The 17,074-nt window shown below is 43.5% G+C and overlaps 1 protein-coding gene across 1 annotated transcript; it reads right to left on the reverse strand.

Moving 5' to 3' along the window:
• Positions 1–1,933: 1,933 nt before the first annotated feature.
• On the reverse strand, positions 1,934–15,968 carry rab5c (RAB5C, member RAS oncogene family). Its single transcript, XM_012816869.3, has 6 exons — positions 15,791–15,968; positions 9,596–9,996; positions 7,548–7,699; positions 5,542–5,664; positions 5,250–5,343; positions 1,934–4,123 (listed from the first exon to the last, which is right to left on the reverse strand). Exons 2-6 carry the CDS (start codon positions 9,759–9,761, stop codon positions 3,996–3,998), a joined length of 663 nt encoding a protein of 220 aa, XP_012672323.1. The 5' UTR covers positions 9,762–9,996; positions 15,791–15,968; the 3' UTR covers positions 1,934–3,995.
• Positions 15,969–17,074: the final 1,106 nt, after the last annotated feature.

Below are 17,074 nucleotides of genomic sequence, written 5' to 3' on the forward strand. Positions count from 1 at the left end.
GACAAAAGAACACAGTGTCGAAGTGCGACAAAAAGTTGTTGAGCTGCAGAAATCCGGAAAAGGATATAAGAAAATATCTTAACAGTTGAAAATACCCATTTCCACAATCAGGGCAATAGTTAAGAAGTTCAAAGCGACAGGAGATGTAAGGAATCAGCCTGGAAGAGGACCTATCTGTAAATTGACCCCACGCACCGTGAGGAGGATGGTTCGACTGGCAAAAGAATATCCAAGGATCACAGCTTGAGAATTGCAGAGGTAAATTGAGTCCTGGGGTCAGAAAGTCTCCAGAACTACCATCAGACGCCACCTCCATCACCACAAGTTGTTTTTGAGGGTTGCCAGAAAAAAGCCTCTGCTGTCAATCAACAACAAACTAAAGTGCCTACAGTTTGCCAAATGTAAGTCAGACTTTCAATGGGACCGAGTTATATGGTCAGATGAGACCAAAATAAAGCTTTTTGGCAACAAACATCAAAGGTGGGTTTGGCGTAGACAGCCATACAGAAAAGCACCTCATACCCACATACCCCGACCTAAACCCCATAGAAAATCTGTGGGAAGAGCTGAAGCCGGGTATACAAGCGTTGACTTAAGAATCTGAAGGATCTGGAGAGATAGTGTATGTAGGAATGGTCTCAGACCCGTGCCATGTGTTCACCAACTTCATCACGCATTATAGGAGAAGACTCAGAGCTGTTATCTTGGCAAAGGGAGGGTGCTCAAAACATTAAATTAAGGGGTGCCAATAATTGTGGCACACCTGTTTTAGAGAATAATATTTATTTAATGTCAACATTTTTTTTTCTTTCAATCATTTTACTTCAATGAAAAGGTAAGATTTTTGTGAATATTTTGAGTGAAAGACCAAGAGGATAAACAGCAAAGACATATTTTTTCATAGCCTGTTTTGGTCACATTCACTAAGGGTGCCAATAATTGTGGAGGGCACTGTATGTAATCACCAGTGCAGCAAAGAATGGCATGTATGAATTGGGGTAGTTTTAATTATTGTCTGACTTTGGCAATAGGGATGTTTGCTTTGGCCTGTAGGGGTCTGTCTTCAACCAAATCAAGACGCTTGGCAGCTTGATAGCTTCTGAGCAAGCAAGTGGTTTAGCTCTCTGAGATAAACAGAGGTCGTTTTTTATCACAATATTTTATCTTACTCTTAAAAATGAAGAAAAAACAACAACTTGAAACGTATATAGTTCCAAAGGATATGTAGCATACAAGTACACATTTAGTAAAAGTACCATGTGTTGGCCAGAGCCCATCAAACTCCTTAATGCTATAATGGAGAGTTTAAGTGACAGTGTGCTCGGGCCTAATGAAAATCACAAGGTTGTTTTGACTGTACGTAACCCATGTAAAAACAACTATTCTGTGAGGCCCGTTAGATTACCTGGATGCATCAAGAAATTCAGATGAAGAGAATTGGGAACGCTGACCTAATGAGAAGGAAACCATGTGAATTGCCCCTAGAAAGAATGTGTGGAATTCCAGACAACCCTGACATGGTTCTCTCCGCTGGCCCTGTCTGTGCAAGCTTCCGGCTTAGTGCTGTTCCTTAAATGCTGATGAGGGCTTTTTAATCGGAGACACAGGATTCATTGTGTGAACCTAAAGCTCCACACAGCTCTGGATCGGCAGCTGTGCCTATAATGTCTGATGTCAAACCAACTGATGTGGGCTTCTCCTGAACTTGATTTTCACATGCAATACACAGGCCATCAAAGACATACCAGCTTCAACAATTAAGCCATCTAGTCTACTTGTCTTCATACACATATGCCCTCCATTTTAGTCTTATATGCATCTTCTTGACCCGATTCATTTGACAGGCAATGAACATGACTGGTCATCCAAGACAATACTCATATAAGAAAAGACACATGGCCATATGTTAGTTAACAGACAGAGCCACAGTAACTTACCTTTCCCCATGTTTATTGGTAAAATTACAATAAGCGGTTTTTATCACATCCCCCCCACACCCCTTTTCTGCCATTCTCCCATACCCCTTCTCAAAAAAAAACCCAAAACGAAAACAAACAAACAAAAACAAAAGATCAAAGATCATTGTGCTAGTCAGAGATGCCACAAGAGACACCGACAACACCATTCAGAAGAATCCCTCCCAATAAGAAAAGTAAAAAAAGAGACAAACAGAAAAACAAAAACCATGGTGGGCCTGATAGACCAAGAGCACTCAATACCACAGACCTCGGAAGTAGAGGAATCTTTTCTCCATAGGAAAAAAAGTTGAGGATGACAGTATTTTATATTGGGAAGGTTCTGTATTGACAATTACTACTGATTGGTTACATGTATGAAGAGGAGAAAGAAAATACAGTAGCACTTTACTTGAAGGGCGTCTCGACACAAAAGCTATCCTATGTATTGTCAAGCAATATAGTACATGTTCATTGGTAGAACATGAACAATGGTGACTACTTCAAACCAAACTGTCAAAAGTGTCTTATATTCCTGACATTCAGAATGTCATGGCACCTCATGTCGATGATCAGTTATCACGGTTTTAATGTTTATGTGGGTCTTATGAAGGTGTGGTGTGAAACTCAATGATGGAGGCCTCAATACTTTGTGGCTGGGCCCTTCAGGTGTAAAGTGCTGTTCAAAAATACATTGTACAAATACATCATATTTTTTTTTCTCAATACACATGATCGTGATTTTGGTCAAAGAGAAAAGAAATCTGGTCTGACTACGTATGCTGTTAATTCAATTTCACATCTGTAATTTCATATCTGAATGATTAAAAAACAAACAAAAGACAGCTCATTAATGCTAGATGTCGTTTGTGTAATAACAAGTGTTAATGCACTATGCATATAGTTGGATATCTGGGAAATTGATTGGGGGGAAAACAGAACACATACAAATATAAAGAGGGTCTAGCCTATGAAATCATATTCCATTTGTTTGTGCTAAATGTAGTAGTAGTAGTATGACGACAAAGATAATCATAATAACAACATTAATAAAGACAATGACATAATACAGAATCTACAAGACCTGAAAGGAAAAAAAAACAACCCCCACCATCTTCTGTCCCTCTCCCGTGAATAATCATTTACAAAACACAAACACTCTCCGTTCTTCTCATCCCGCATGGGAACATAAAGGGAGAAAAAAAAAAAGAGGAAAAGGAAAGAGCAATCATTTTGGCTACATGCACCCACCCAGGAGAAATGAGGGGTGGCTGGGAAGATCTGAGGGTAGTTTAAAACATCATTGAAATACTGTGGCAAAATGGAGGGAGAACGAATGACAGAAGGCAAGAGATTGAGAGAGATGGAGAGAGAGAAAGCAAGGGAGCGAGGGAGGGAGGAAGGGAGGGCGTCTGTTATTCCTTTCAGCTGTGTTTTTTTTTGTGATTTTCTTTTCTCTTTAAAGGACAGAGACAAACACTGAGAAGGGCACTAGGCCCTTAAGTGCGACTGGTTCCAATTATTCACAGTTCCACAATGGAGCGGGAATTGTGTTTTCTGTTTGTGTTGGTTTTTGCAACGTTGACAGTTTAAATCTAACAAGTGTGTGTGTGATGGGATGGGATTCTGGAACTGTGTGTGCTCTGTACAGACAGTCGGCTGGGCTGGTTTATGCATTGGTTTCTTGGACAGTCAGTCACAGACTATGCAGACACTGTCACTGTCACTTTCAATATCAAAAGATCAATTCATAAACTCAGGCAGTTAGTTTACTGGTCTGACAATATCCCACTGCATATAAGGAGGTTTTGGAGTGGTCATGAAGTGTGTACAGATATGTGGGGTTGGGCTTACATCTATAGTCTACAAAATGGTTGGTTTTTTTTTGTGTGTGTGTGTGGACTCGGTTGACAGTCATTTCAAACTGATGATTCACACTGATGGGTGTATGTGTGTGTATATCCACTGATACTGTCTGTTGGTGTGTCTCTTGATACTCTCGGTCATTTTGTTATCGCTGGCCTGTGATTGGTCGATTAGTTAGTTCCCGCCGCCGCAGCACTGGCTACTTCTGCTCTGAGGGGCCGCCTCCTGAAGGTCGACTCCGCCCCTTGCGCGTCCTCCGGCTCCAGCTCCGCCCTGTGGCTCATTCTTCGGCAGTTTCTTTGCTGGAGGGGGGGGGGGAGAGAAACAAGGTCGCCTCAGAATTATGCACAGAAAACAGCCCACTAACAGAAACAAACCTCTCTAGTGTCAAAGTCAGTGGCTCTCAATGCTTTTGGAGCATCCTCTGTGCTATGCATTTTTCATCATTCCCTGCTCTACATACTTGCTTAGCAGCACATACTTAATTGAGCTAAAACAAGAACACGGCTTTAATGAGGTCCAGGAGTAGCATAGAACCAGCCTGGCTCCACCCACCTATTGCTCCCAGCTCAGTTTTCGTTGAGATTATAATCTGGACCTGCTTTCCACAAAATTAATTGTGGTGGATTTAGTGCGATAAAGTTGAAATGAAGCGTTTGTTTGAAATGTTGTTACAACAATGGCGGCAGTGCTAGAGCTAGACAAAGCGATACAAACAATAATAGCAACGCTACTGAAGCTGGAGCAAGAGGAATGTGTCAAATTATCAGAGGGCAAAGACATTGTTGCCTTACTACCAACAGGGTTTGGGAAAAGCCTATTATATCAGCTTGTACCGTTGGTGGCGAAGTAGGAAGTAATCATATAGCGGTCACTGCCCATTGGTTAAAGGCTGGTCCAATGGTTTCAAAAATAGCCCCAAGTCTACACCCATTAACATGGAACAACTGGAAACAATCTCCAAATGGAGTGAGGCCAGACCCTCTTCACACAATTAGTTAGCATGGCACACTCCTCTCCCGACCTATAGCGCTCTGTGCAATGTTACTGGACTGAAACACTATTAGCATGGCACACTCCTCTCTCGACCTATAGCGCTCCGTGTAGTGTTACTGGACTGAAACACTATTAGCCTGCTGCTCACCTGTGACTGGCATACTGTGCAGCACCCCATTTGAGAAGGCTGCAGCCCTGTCAACATAGATTTTATTTGCCTTCTGGTACAAAGACCCCTGTCAACATTTTACAGAACATTCATCTAGCCTTTAACCTAAATGGCACAGAGTGCCTTAGCAGCAGACGACAGCTGATTCAAGCAGTGCTCTAACACTCTGTAGCAGGCTTCCTTCATGGCTTGAGAATGAATCAGTTTTATTATATGCAAGCAGGCTCAGAGAATGTCAAGTGTTTTTTTTTTGTTTGCCTTACCTATGGCCATGAAAATCTCATTGACGTTCATCGCAGTTTTGGCAGAAGTTTCCATGAAGAGCAGGCTATTGTCGTCTGCATAGGCTTGTGCTTCCTGGGGTCAAAAAAAAGCATTGGAAGCGTGAGAGAGAGAGAGAGAGAGAAAAAGAAAGAAAGAAAGAAAGAGAGACAGAGAGAAAGAGACAGACAAAGAAGAGTCAGTCAGGAAGGGCTGAATGTCAACGTTTGCCAAAAAAGGGAAGAGAGATAAGGTTTAGAAAGCAAGGCCAGAAAAAGAAAAGCATAACTATACCTGGAAATCTACGGCTCTCTTGTTGGCGAGGTCAGCCTTGTTCCCTGCCAGCGCAATGACTATGTTGGGGCTGGCCTGTCTCTGCAGCTCCTTCACCCAGTTCTTCGCACGAGTGAATGTGTCCTGGGAGCATGAACAACCAGACACTCAACATGACCTCACACAGACAACGGCAAACAGATTTACACACTAATGTCAAAGCTGAAATGGTAACGCAAGACGTACATCGCTGAACTCGACAGTGGAAAATGGAAATTACTGATAATCAATATGCACGCTTGTGTTTTACATTTTGTAAAACAGAATTATGTTAATCCTGTAACTACAGCAGGTTTGATCTGACTCTTTTTGCTATGAGCCATTGATCCATGTTGTCTAAAGATGGCGGCTGCTGACACCAACATCTGGGCTAATTACATTCATTCCTCAGATGTAGGTAGCACAGTGTAGAAACAAATGGTTTGACAAAGTTAAAGTCACGTGTGCTTGATCCTCTAGCTCACCACGTAAAGCAATGTATTAGCAGCACCAGGGTCATGGGCTAAAACCATAGGGAACATAATGCTAAATTACATGCTTTACTTGCACTGTAAGAGTCCGCTAAACATATAAATATAAATGTTGCTGTTCACTCCTTGGAGAGGCAGCCTTGAACACAGGAGAAAGCACTCATGACCTTCATGTGCTGAGAGCACAGCACAGCACAGCATAGCTGCAGCGAATGACTCAGAAGGAGCAAAGGCCAATCTGCGTTAAAAAACAATCATAAACTTTAACAGTCAGTCACTATTGCGGTCTGCTGACCAGAGAATCACATTCATGCAAGTGAATGTGCACGTGTACCGGAGTTGTTTATTGTTTAAGTCTATGGCTAAACAGTCTACATGTGTGTGTGTGTGCTTTAGAGTCTACACAAGTGTGTGTGCTTTAGAGTCGATATGTATGTGTGCTTTAGCTACATTTAAGAGTCTACATGTGTTTGTACATGAGTCTACAAGAGTCTACATGTGTGTGTGCTTTAGAGTCTACATGTGTGTGTGCATTAGAGTCTACATGTGTGTGTGCATTAGAGTCTACATGTGTGTGTGCTTTAGAGTCTACATGTGTGTGTGCATTAGAGTCTACATGTGTGTGTGCATTAGAGTCTACATGTGTGTGTGCATTAGAGTCTACATGTGTGTGTGTGCTTTAGAGTCTACATGAGTGATTTTGCTTTAGTCTACATGTGTGTGTGTGTGTGTGCTTTAGAGTCTACATGTGTGTGTGCTTTAGAGTCTACATGAGTGATTTTGCTTTAGAGGTTACACGTGTGTGTGCTTTAGGGCTGAAACACACCAAACGCGCTTTTAAAACCGCAGACGCTTCAAAAACATCTTGGCAAAGTGCGGCGGGCAAAACAGCTGCAGGCGCACCAGGCTGTTTTGCCCGGCGCCTATGAAGCGGAGCTGCGTGCGCAACCTGCCTGGGCCGAGTGTGACATTGATGAGCGGGGCGCCTTGCGCTGAAAAGTTGAGAATATTTCAACTTTTAAGCGCACCTAAAAAAATGCTAGAAAGACGTGACGCGCGGCGGATAAAAGGCGCACACAAAGGGCGCGCTGTACCATAGGAAACAATGGTTTTGCTAGCGTCACGTTTTTAGAAACGCGTTTGGTGCGTTTCAGCCCTTAGAGTCTACATGTGTGTGTGCTTTAGCTACATTAAACAGTCTACATGTGTGTGTGCTTTAGAGTCTACATGTGTGTGTGCTTTAGCTACATTTAAAACGGTCAAATACTTGACATGAAGGAAATGCAGATCTGAACACATGAGGGTAGATTTTTTTTTGGTAGTGTGTGTACATGTCAGTGATTATTTTCAGAGCACATGATGGTCACCTAAGCGTGAGTGTTCACACGTGTCACACATGCAGAAATCCTGCTCCATTAGGTCATTGACAGAGGTTGCAAACAAGGCTTTCATTCCTCTGCATTTCAAGGTGTGTGTTTGTTTGCGTGCGTTCCTTACTGTGTTGGTGATGTCGTAGACTACGATGGCCGCTTGCGCGCCTCTGTAGTACATTGGGGCCAGACTGTGATAACGCTCCTGTCCTGCCGTGTCCCAGATCTCAAACTTTACCGTCGTGTCATCCAAACAAACAGTCTGTGTGAGAAACGCAGCTGTGGAAGGATGGACAGAAGCAGAGAGAGAGAGAAAGAGAGAGAGAGAGAGACAGACACAGAGATGGAGAGAAAGAGAACGAAAGAGAGAGAAAGAGAACGAAAGAGAGAGAAAGAGAGACAGACAGGCAAAGAGATTGATAGATAGGAAGACAGAGATGGAGGGAGAAAAAGAGAAATGGAAAGAGAGAGATTACACATTTATAGCAATAACATGCAAAGAAAGAAAAACAACTGACCAGTGACCAGTGATTCTTAAAAATGGTGCAACTCATGCTGCTTCTGCTCCACAGACACAGGAAAAGCACTTGTGACAGCCACAGCACTTTTCACAGCACAACAACTCTACATGCATAGCTGTCCATGTGCACAGAGCCCTCTACAGTTATACTTTTAACCACTTCAAGCGTCACAGAAATCTAAGGAATGAAGGCACCCACACAAATACAGGGTGTGCGCACACACACACACACACACACACACACACACACACACACACACACACACACACACACACACACCTCGGCTTAGGTTGCTGCTCATCTCTTGACCATTTTCTCTTGTTGACATGGCAACAGTGAAGCACATAAGGTGATATTAAAAGAAGATTACTGGCGCATTCGAAACAGACAATGTGGGCATACACAGCATGCGACCATTTCTACAGGAAACTAGCACCACAGACTCCCAAGGCCAAAAGGAAGACTGGGTGGGCTAAAGGCACACTACAAGCAGCATGGAACACACCAAACAGCACTTTTGTGCTTGCTCAGCCCTCATGAGTCACATGATATTTCCCCTCGCTCGCTAACCAATAAAAACCTTGTGGCCTTTGACCAGCCCACTGATGACTGCATATTAAAAAAACACAACGGAGAGAAGGAGGGTGAGAGGGAAAAAAGAAAAACCTGCTGATGCTTTCCTTTGGCCCTGCTGGTGTAAGCATCGGACATCCTGTCTCACAGAGCCCAGCCCTTACACCCCTCATTGTACCCCTGACCGTCTCCCTCTCCCCCTTTCCATAGGCATTGTTGGGTGCATCTGCCCATCCTATGGGTCACTGGTCTGGAGGGGCACAGGTTGCATGCCCACTCATTCTCTCTTTTGTACTCTCTCTCTCTCTCTCACACACACACACACACACACACACACACACACACACACACACACACACACACACACACACACACACACACACACACACACACACACACACACACACACACCTCCTGACCCTCTGTACGCCACTCTTCTCATTTCTCTTCTCGCACCCGACTTACTTACTAATGCCATGGCAGTGGGACTGTGGGAGCCATGTTTTGTTCAGGAAAGCCTTGGGTAGACACCAAGAACACACATTTCACCTAAAGACAGAGTCTGACGCTGGTAGGTTGGATCCAGGAAGTCACCATTGTTGGCCAGTTTCCTTCCTCTGCGCAGACGAAACTATTGACACCACTGTCCTCCAACCTCCGTGTGTGAGTGTGTGTGAATGTGTGTGTGTGAGTGAGTGTGTGTGTGTGTGTGAGTGTGAGAGTGTGAGAGTGTGAGAGTGTGTGAATGTGTGAGTGTGTGTGTGTGTGTGTGAGTGAGTGTGAGTGTCAGTGTGAGAGTGTGTGTGTGCTCACGTTGCAGTCATGTGATAGACAGCTCAGGCCTACAGATCGGAACTGTGGCTGATGTGGCCAGAGGTGACGTCATCAACCTGGACCAACCTCAAAGAATATGACAGTTCCTCTTTTGACGTAGCTGCTGAGAAAGTGAACTGAACTTACCCTCATTTAGCATGAAAACATACTATGGAGGTGTACAAACCCAGACACACACACACACACACACACACACACACACACACACACACACACACACACACAGAGACACAGACTGTTCACATACCTCCGATGGTGCTCTCCTGGTACTCGTGGAACTGTCCTTTGACGAAGCGCAGCACCAGGCTGGATTTGCCCACAGCAGACTCCCCTAGTAGAACCAGTTTGAACTGGCATATCTTGTTGCCCGCGGCCGCCCCATTGGTCCGTGCTGGTCCTCCACGACCCGCCATGGTGTGCAGAGAAGGGCTAACCCCAGGGGAGGAGAGGGGAGGCTGGACAAACTCCGGTGGAAGGGAGGGTCCAAGGGATCTGGAAGAGCCTGTGTCTAGAGAGCCGAGAGTGGGCGGCAACGAAGGGTCACTCGCCTGGACTGGACTGGACTAGGCTGGGCTGGGCTTTACTGAGTTGGGCTGAGCTTGGCTGGCCAAACAGAGTCTTGAGAGAGGAAGGGCAGTGCAAGGCAATCTGGACAGGACGGAAAAACAAGATGATGTTAAGATCATACATGAGGAAATTAACAGGTTGTGAACAAATCTACCGACATTATGCGAGAAGGGAGAGAGAAGACAGACAAGTACAATATCATGATGATCATCATCATCATGCTCCACAGTCTCCAAATCACACATCTGCCACCAACATCCAATCAACCCTCTCAAGACACAGCACTGGTTACCTTGTATGAACATAAACATGATTAACTAAATAACCCTCAATATCCTTGGCCTTATTTGACATGAACCATCCTCACAGCTGCGTAATAGCTAGGAACTCAGGTGCCCCATGCATTCTGGTCCATATCCCTCTCTCTTGTGATAGCAGGGTTCTGATGACACAGAAACCTACATTGCCCTGCCTGAAAGAGGGCCGTTGGGTTTGGTGGGAAATAGGAGGGCTTATCATTTGATTATATTTACCCAAGATAAAGTCAAACACAGCTGGGGGGGGGGGGGGGTGCTATGGCTGAGAGCTTACTTCCTGATGACCCTCAGCACAGTCCATAGGCCGGCACAGATAGCATCCACACACAGATTTTACAGGAATGAAACAGGACTTCCTCACGACTTCAGAGGAAATGAGGGGAGGGGAAGATGAGGGAACAGAGGGGAGAAAGGGAGGGAAGACGGAGGAAGAGAAAAAAGCAGGGTGCGGAAAGAAGGAATGGAGTGAAGAGAGGAGAACTCTCAGCCAGTGACGAGGCACACAAAGGCAGGCGAGAAGAAAGGGGGGGGGGGGCTGAGAGCGAGGGAGAGCGGAGCGCGCTTGGTGTTGGCAGCAGGCCTTTAGGTCAGGTCTAATCCACTGCATGTGACAAGAGATCAGGACAATACACACACACACACACACACACTTGAAGTTTGCAGAAACTTCCACATACTTTGCCTGCATAACACCAAGCATCCATGGGCAAGTGCAATGTCAATATTTATAGAATTATTGTAGCACACACACATCTAATCCATTTAGATCAGTCAGTTTTGGTCTAAAACGAGCTACTAACTAACCACGAGTCAACAGGAATGCCTTACAAAACACCAATAATGCCACGGTTGGCACTGATAACGAAAAAGTGAACTGATTTTGGTGCCGTTTCCTGATCTCCACTCTAAAAGCTGTTCTTTGTGTGTTCTTTCACTTTCTGACTTGGAGCACAAGACGACTGTTAGTGAACAGCCTGGGGGGAATGAGTGGGAGCGTCAGGTGTGTTATCTAACTCATGACTATAAACCATCTAAACGATTATTCAAACTTAAAGCGGCCGTTTTAAAGGCATGTTTTCGTTGGTAAGAAAGGGTCTGCATTATGTTGCTTTAAACATTTATAAAAAGTAAAGAAACAAAGAAACAAAGAAAAAGAGAAAACAACAACTTTTGTCCACCAAGCATTCAAGGGCAAAAACAGCAGGTGTGCCTCGTGTGTGCATAAACAAGTGTGGGCGAGTGTGTGTGTGTACCTTGCCTGAAGGTACAACGCCAGTGAATGGGTACACCGCTTTTAGTTGGTGGTAGGACATTTCAAAGGAGGCCACGAACCAGAGAAAAAGGACTGAGACCCAAATACAGAAAAAAAAAGAAAAAGTGAAATATGCTTTGGACTGATCCTGAGCCTGTCGCTGTCAGGTCAGTGGTTCTTCATTGCACTAATGAGATGGGGTGGTGTGTGTGTTTGTGCGTGTGTGTGTGTGTGTGTTTTAGAGATTGAGCTCAGTGTGGCTCTGCAGTGCCCAAAACTCCAGGTTGAGATCTGAGCAGAGGAGCTTGGGCTCTGGGCCTGGGTTAAGCAACAGTCTCCCAACAAACAGCAGTCAGTGATTTTCCCCTAATGATAATCTCTGGTCTGCAATGCTGGGCCCATTAAAGACGAGAACGCTAAGCCAACGGATTCAATCAGTCCTCCACAGGCCCAGCATGCACCACAGCACAGCTCTGCTGAAGAATTAATGGCATACCAATGGAAATGGGTCAGCAGAGACAGAGAAAGACACAGAGAGAGAGAGAGAGAGAGAGAGAGAGAGAGAGAGAGAGAGAGAATGAAATATTGATGCTCATCTCCCCTGCTAGTTAGTGAGGCACTTTGTGGAGACAACCACAGACAGACAAACAGCTTGATGATTGGCTCCCTCTCCGCTGAGGACAGTGGAAAGTGTGTGAGGATATGGGTGAGTATGTTCAAATTAATATTACTCATGCGGCATTTGAGCGATCCAGTGGCTCTTTGTTCAGGATTGGTTACAACACTCAGGTTCCAATGAGTTTCCAACACAACCTCACCTTCCTCTTTTGGAGCAAGTGCCAGACCAGACTCTCCAGGAAACAAACACACACACACACACACACACACACACACACACACACACACACACACACACACACACACACACACACACACACACACACACACACACACACACACACACACACACACACACACACACACACACACACACACACACACACACACACACACACACACCTCAAATCCCTCCCACCCCTCCACCTCTATACAGGGTTGGTGTTCAGGATCATCCATTACTATACCCAACCAGTACTGGGGAACTCTTGCATTGACAGACAAATCAGTCTTCCAACCAACACGTATGTCACAATTACCCAGGCAGAAGATTTTTAAAACCTCTTACTTGTGCGCATTTTGAAATGGCTGACAGCAGCGCTCACATGAAGGGCCCACATATCTTCTGAATTTACCCAAGATGCTCAGACACAGTTGATTCCAACCAGCAACACCAGGCCAGGGAACACCCTGAGAACACCTCTTTCCAGTGGGACATACGGAAAACACTAAAAACCTACTTGCACTACAGATCTAGATGCAGTAGCAGAAAATCCATTGCTGGCAAATGTTAAGCCGGGGGGGGGGGGAAGGATAAAATATGTCCCTTGTGTGTGAGTGTGCACATGTGTAAGAGAGCGACTGACTTTAAATAGTATCTGTTAGCACAAGGCTTGGCACAGGCTTGATAAGGGAATGCATCTTGAAGTATCAGAAATGTTCAGATAATAAATGTGGGCACAACTGTCAGGCAACTTGCATACACACACATGAACACACCGTTAAGACAGGGTGTGGTCCGGGGTTTTAAAGAATGTGCTTATTCAAAGAATGAAGGCGAAGTGTCTGCATGATCTGACACAGAATAATGCTTTTAAAGAGTCTGTGAGGCTTATAGGATTTTGTCTGTTTAACTGACTGCTATACAAAATTATTTTTGATATTTCCTGTTTCTGAGAATATCTGTTTATCTCTCTTAAGCACATGAACATGCAGACTGGCCCTGCATTTAAAGAAAAATAAGCGAAACAATGTGATCACTAGATGTCCACTTCGGCTTCCAGCTCAGTGGCCCACTATAGATAGGTGTGTGTGCTGTATGTGTGAGCCTATCTGTTTGTGTGTGATGGCGAGAGACAAATATGATGTTTACCATAACCATGTTTTATTCTATAGGACATGCGCATCAACTGGCACGTGCACACACACAAAGTGGATGAGATGTTTAAGTTTAGTCACCTATTTACTTACCATTTACACAAGTGTGATAACTGTCATCATCATAATGTGTTATGCTTTTTATCCATTCATTATGTTACTGTTACATTTCTATATTTTAAAATACGTTTTGTAAGTTGCTAAGGGTAAAAGTATCTGCTAAATACATAACACCACTTTATCAGACTTGACACACTCAGTGCTTTTTCAAGCTACCCTTTCCCCACACATTGTGCTCCCAGTGCCATCTTTGTGATTCACGACTGACCATTGCACCAGTTCAGTCGAAGCTCCTCCTCTGACAGGCTCTCCATTCACTCCGGCTCTGACTCGACTCTAAACGACCCTGCCTGGCCTGCTGACACTGAGCTTACTACTGAGGGGAAGAGGCAGAGGAAATAGAGGAGGGGGGGCTAGGATAGAAACACGGGAGTCGGAGAAGAAGAGATAATGCTGGCTGTCATCACGTATTGAGCACAGGACCGCTCTCTTGCTGACCTTTTATTGCTCACAATTGTATCTTGCAGAGCAATAACTCTTATGGGCCAAGGTCCAACACAGCGATCTGACGCAGCTGGAGTTTGATAATATACTTTCATAAAAACTCATCTCAAAGGTTAACCTTAAGGCTAAACCTTTAAATACACACCGGCACAGACGCACACTTTTCTATGATTCTCACACGATCTGTGGGGGATGTAAAAATGTAACGTTTGCGTCAAACAAATTAGAAATATGACACCGTCTAGCTCTAGCACACAATGAATTCAACACTGCGAACACACAATAGACAAAGACTTTGAGTTATCCCAAACATGTTATATAGACTGTTCCCACACCAATAGCAAACCCGCGATTTCAGAGAAAAGCCGGCAATGACTCAGCTACGTGGAATAGTTTCGCCTGAAAAGTGACGTGATGTGTGAAGTTTCTCACCCACATCGACAGAAGTCCTTTTCACCGAGAACGCTTAATCTAGTTAAATAAATACATGATACATCCATATATCAAGGCCTTTCCGGACAACAAAAACGGTTTATTCTAGTCCGGGTCTGAATCTGTTTTATAGGGCAAGTCAGGAATTGTGGTAAGAAACTTTAATGTTGTTTATGTCAATGAAGCGTGTGAAAATTGTTGGTTTCAGAGGGTTTAGATAACGAGGCCGTAGTACCCAAGTTCAAGTTAACAGCTCAAGCACAAGTGTAAAGTTTTAAGACTGCTGACATCGACATCACCTGAGTCAACTAGCAAGCTTCCATAAAAAACGGCTGTCTAACTTGCTGGCTAACGTTACGTTGTTCATATCAGATGTAAAGTAATACACGAGAAAATATCGATTATTCTTGCAAAATGAGACACACAGCTATCGTAGCATATGGGACGCTTGCTAAATTGGTAATTGTCTATGTAGATTTCCTAGGAAAGTGGTGGTGAAGCCATCTATATTCGTTATTAACAGCTAGCCAGCTAATGTGCCAAACCCTATTGATAGGTCGGTAGCTAGCTAGTTAGGTAGGTACGTTTACGTACATTTCCACAATTACACTAACCTATAAAAAGATCTGACACATAAGAATCCAAAAAGCCAAGTGTTTCCATATTAAAAAGGTCTGTCGAGATCTGACAGTTTTAACTTCATTTATTCAACACGAAAACAGCTGACTATAGCGCACCCTTGATATTGGATCTAACGTTAACGTAGCTGCTAGCATAACGCTTTCACCTACCTACCTCTGGCTGTAACTGTAATTCAGTGACAACGTACTCATTCAGCTTTGGATACAACGAAATAGGCAACACCCATGGCGGTTACAGATTCCTTTGGTAGGAAAAAACTGACATCAAGCAAGGACACGAAAAACCCCTTACAATCGAAACTGTAATAATTATTACGAACGTTAGCTAGCAGGCCAGCTTCCATCAGCTAAATTAACGTTGGCTAGCTATATCTGCGCTCTACACTCAAGTTGAATTTTAAGCCAATTCAATAAGTTGTGGACAGTTTCATTCCCGATTCCCATCCAATTTATTTCACTTCACAACGACTCTGAGATTCTGATGAAATGTGTCCTCTGATTTTCAAATCTGCCCGTTCACCTACCGAAAGTTGCTTGACGAGTGGTTTGGTAGTCAGATCCCCAAGCAGCCTCCTAGTCACCACTTGACGCTAGCTTGGCTATACAACTACAGGCGACATGATAAATCATTTGACAACAAGATGCGTTTGGCAATAAATAGACATGTTGCTTACCTTTCGTAATAGATAATCTGTGTGTCTCCTATTTGCGCTTCAGGGTGTTCCCTGTATACCCAAATCTCCTCAGATCCTGCCTTGACCAAAATTTCCCCTTCGCAGCTCTCAGCGACTCTGCATCACAGGCCCAGGCCTTCTCTTCCGCCTACACCAAGTCGACTTCCGTGATCCTTCTACTTCCTCAAAGGTGGGATATATTTTTGACAGACATCCAAAGTGATCAATAGCAACCTATGTGCGACAACCTTTCACGAAGTTGTTGGGAAACGTAGGCCAAGACTTCACGAGAAAGTACATAGATTCAGAATGGAATAGGCTCAAAGTGTGTTATGAACGAAGTCCCAAGGTTGTAAACTATTTTTTGGAGTTCCAGCCAAACGGCTGCTATTTATAGCAAATATCAAAACGTATTTTGTTGTAACAAGTAAAGGCAAGATCCTGACATATTCATCTTCATAGATGATGTCATGTGATAGATAATGTCAGGATGAATTGGCTTTCCATAACAGTGGAGATAACTTTATGATCAAAGAAACAAAAACATATCTGCATAAGTGTATAACAAAATTACATGCTTTTAATGACAAAATACACAATAAACTAGAATTGTTTAGACTACGTTAATTGCATGTCCAACTTAAAACTGATAGGCTTATCGTAAACTGTAGCTTAAAGATCCTTATGTTTGATTGCTCAAATTAACACATGCAGAATGTCCACCTCCACCTGTTCTCCTGTTTTTGGCCTATCTATGGCAAAATTGATTTTGTTTGACTAATGTGTTAGTTGAATGTGAATTGTGTGAATGTGAATGAGTATGGATGATGTAAAGTGACAGGTGATGGATCTTTCTTTCAGCTTTATTATGATCATGTCTTATTGTGTGCTTAAATAAGGTTAAAATAATTTGAGGAGGCTATGCCTATTTCTAAAGATGTTCACAACCCCATGCCACCAAAGGGTGGCACTAAAAGCATGGAAAAGAAAAACACTATTGGATGTGCATCATACCAAAGTGACGTGTATTATACATTATAGTTTTTTTTTTTATCCACTTCATTCTATGCACAGCCTATTTTAGTATAATTATGATTTTTTTTAAAAATACTATTGAGTAATATTGAGTAATATTTCACAAATGACTTACTATAACCTTGTTGTCAGTATGAATTCTTATGATTGGAGGCAAAATGCAACCAGCAATTACAGCTGCTAACTAGGATGCACAATTGAACCATTTAAAGTAACAGCATGTAATACTGCAATGTATGTCACCCTTAA

Source organism: Clupea harengus, chromosome 1, assembly GCF_900700415.2.
Source record: "Clupea harengus chromosome 1, Ch_v2.0.2, whole genome shotgun sequence".
Classification (NCBI taxonomy): domain Eukaryota; kingdom Metazoa; phylum Chordata; class Actinopteri; order Clupeiformes; family Clupeidae; genus Clupea; species Clupea harengus.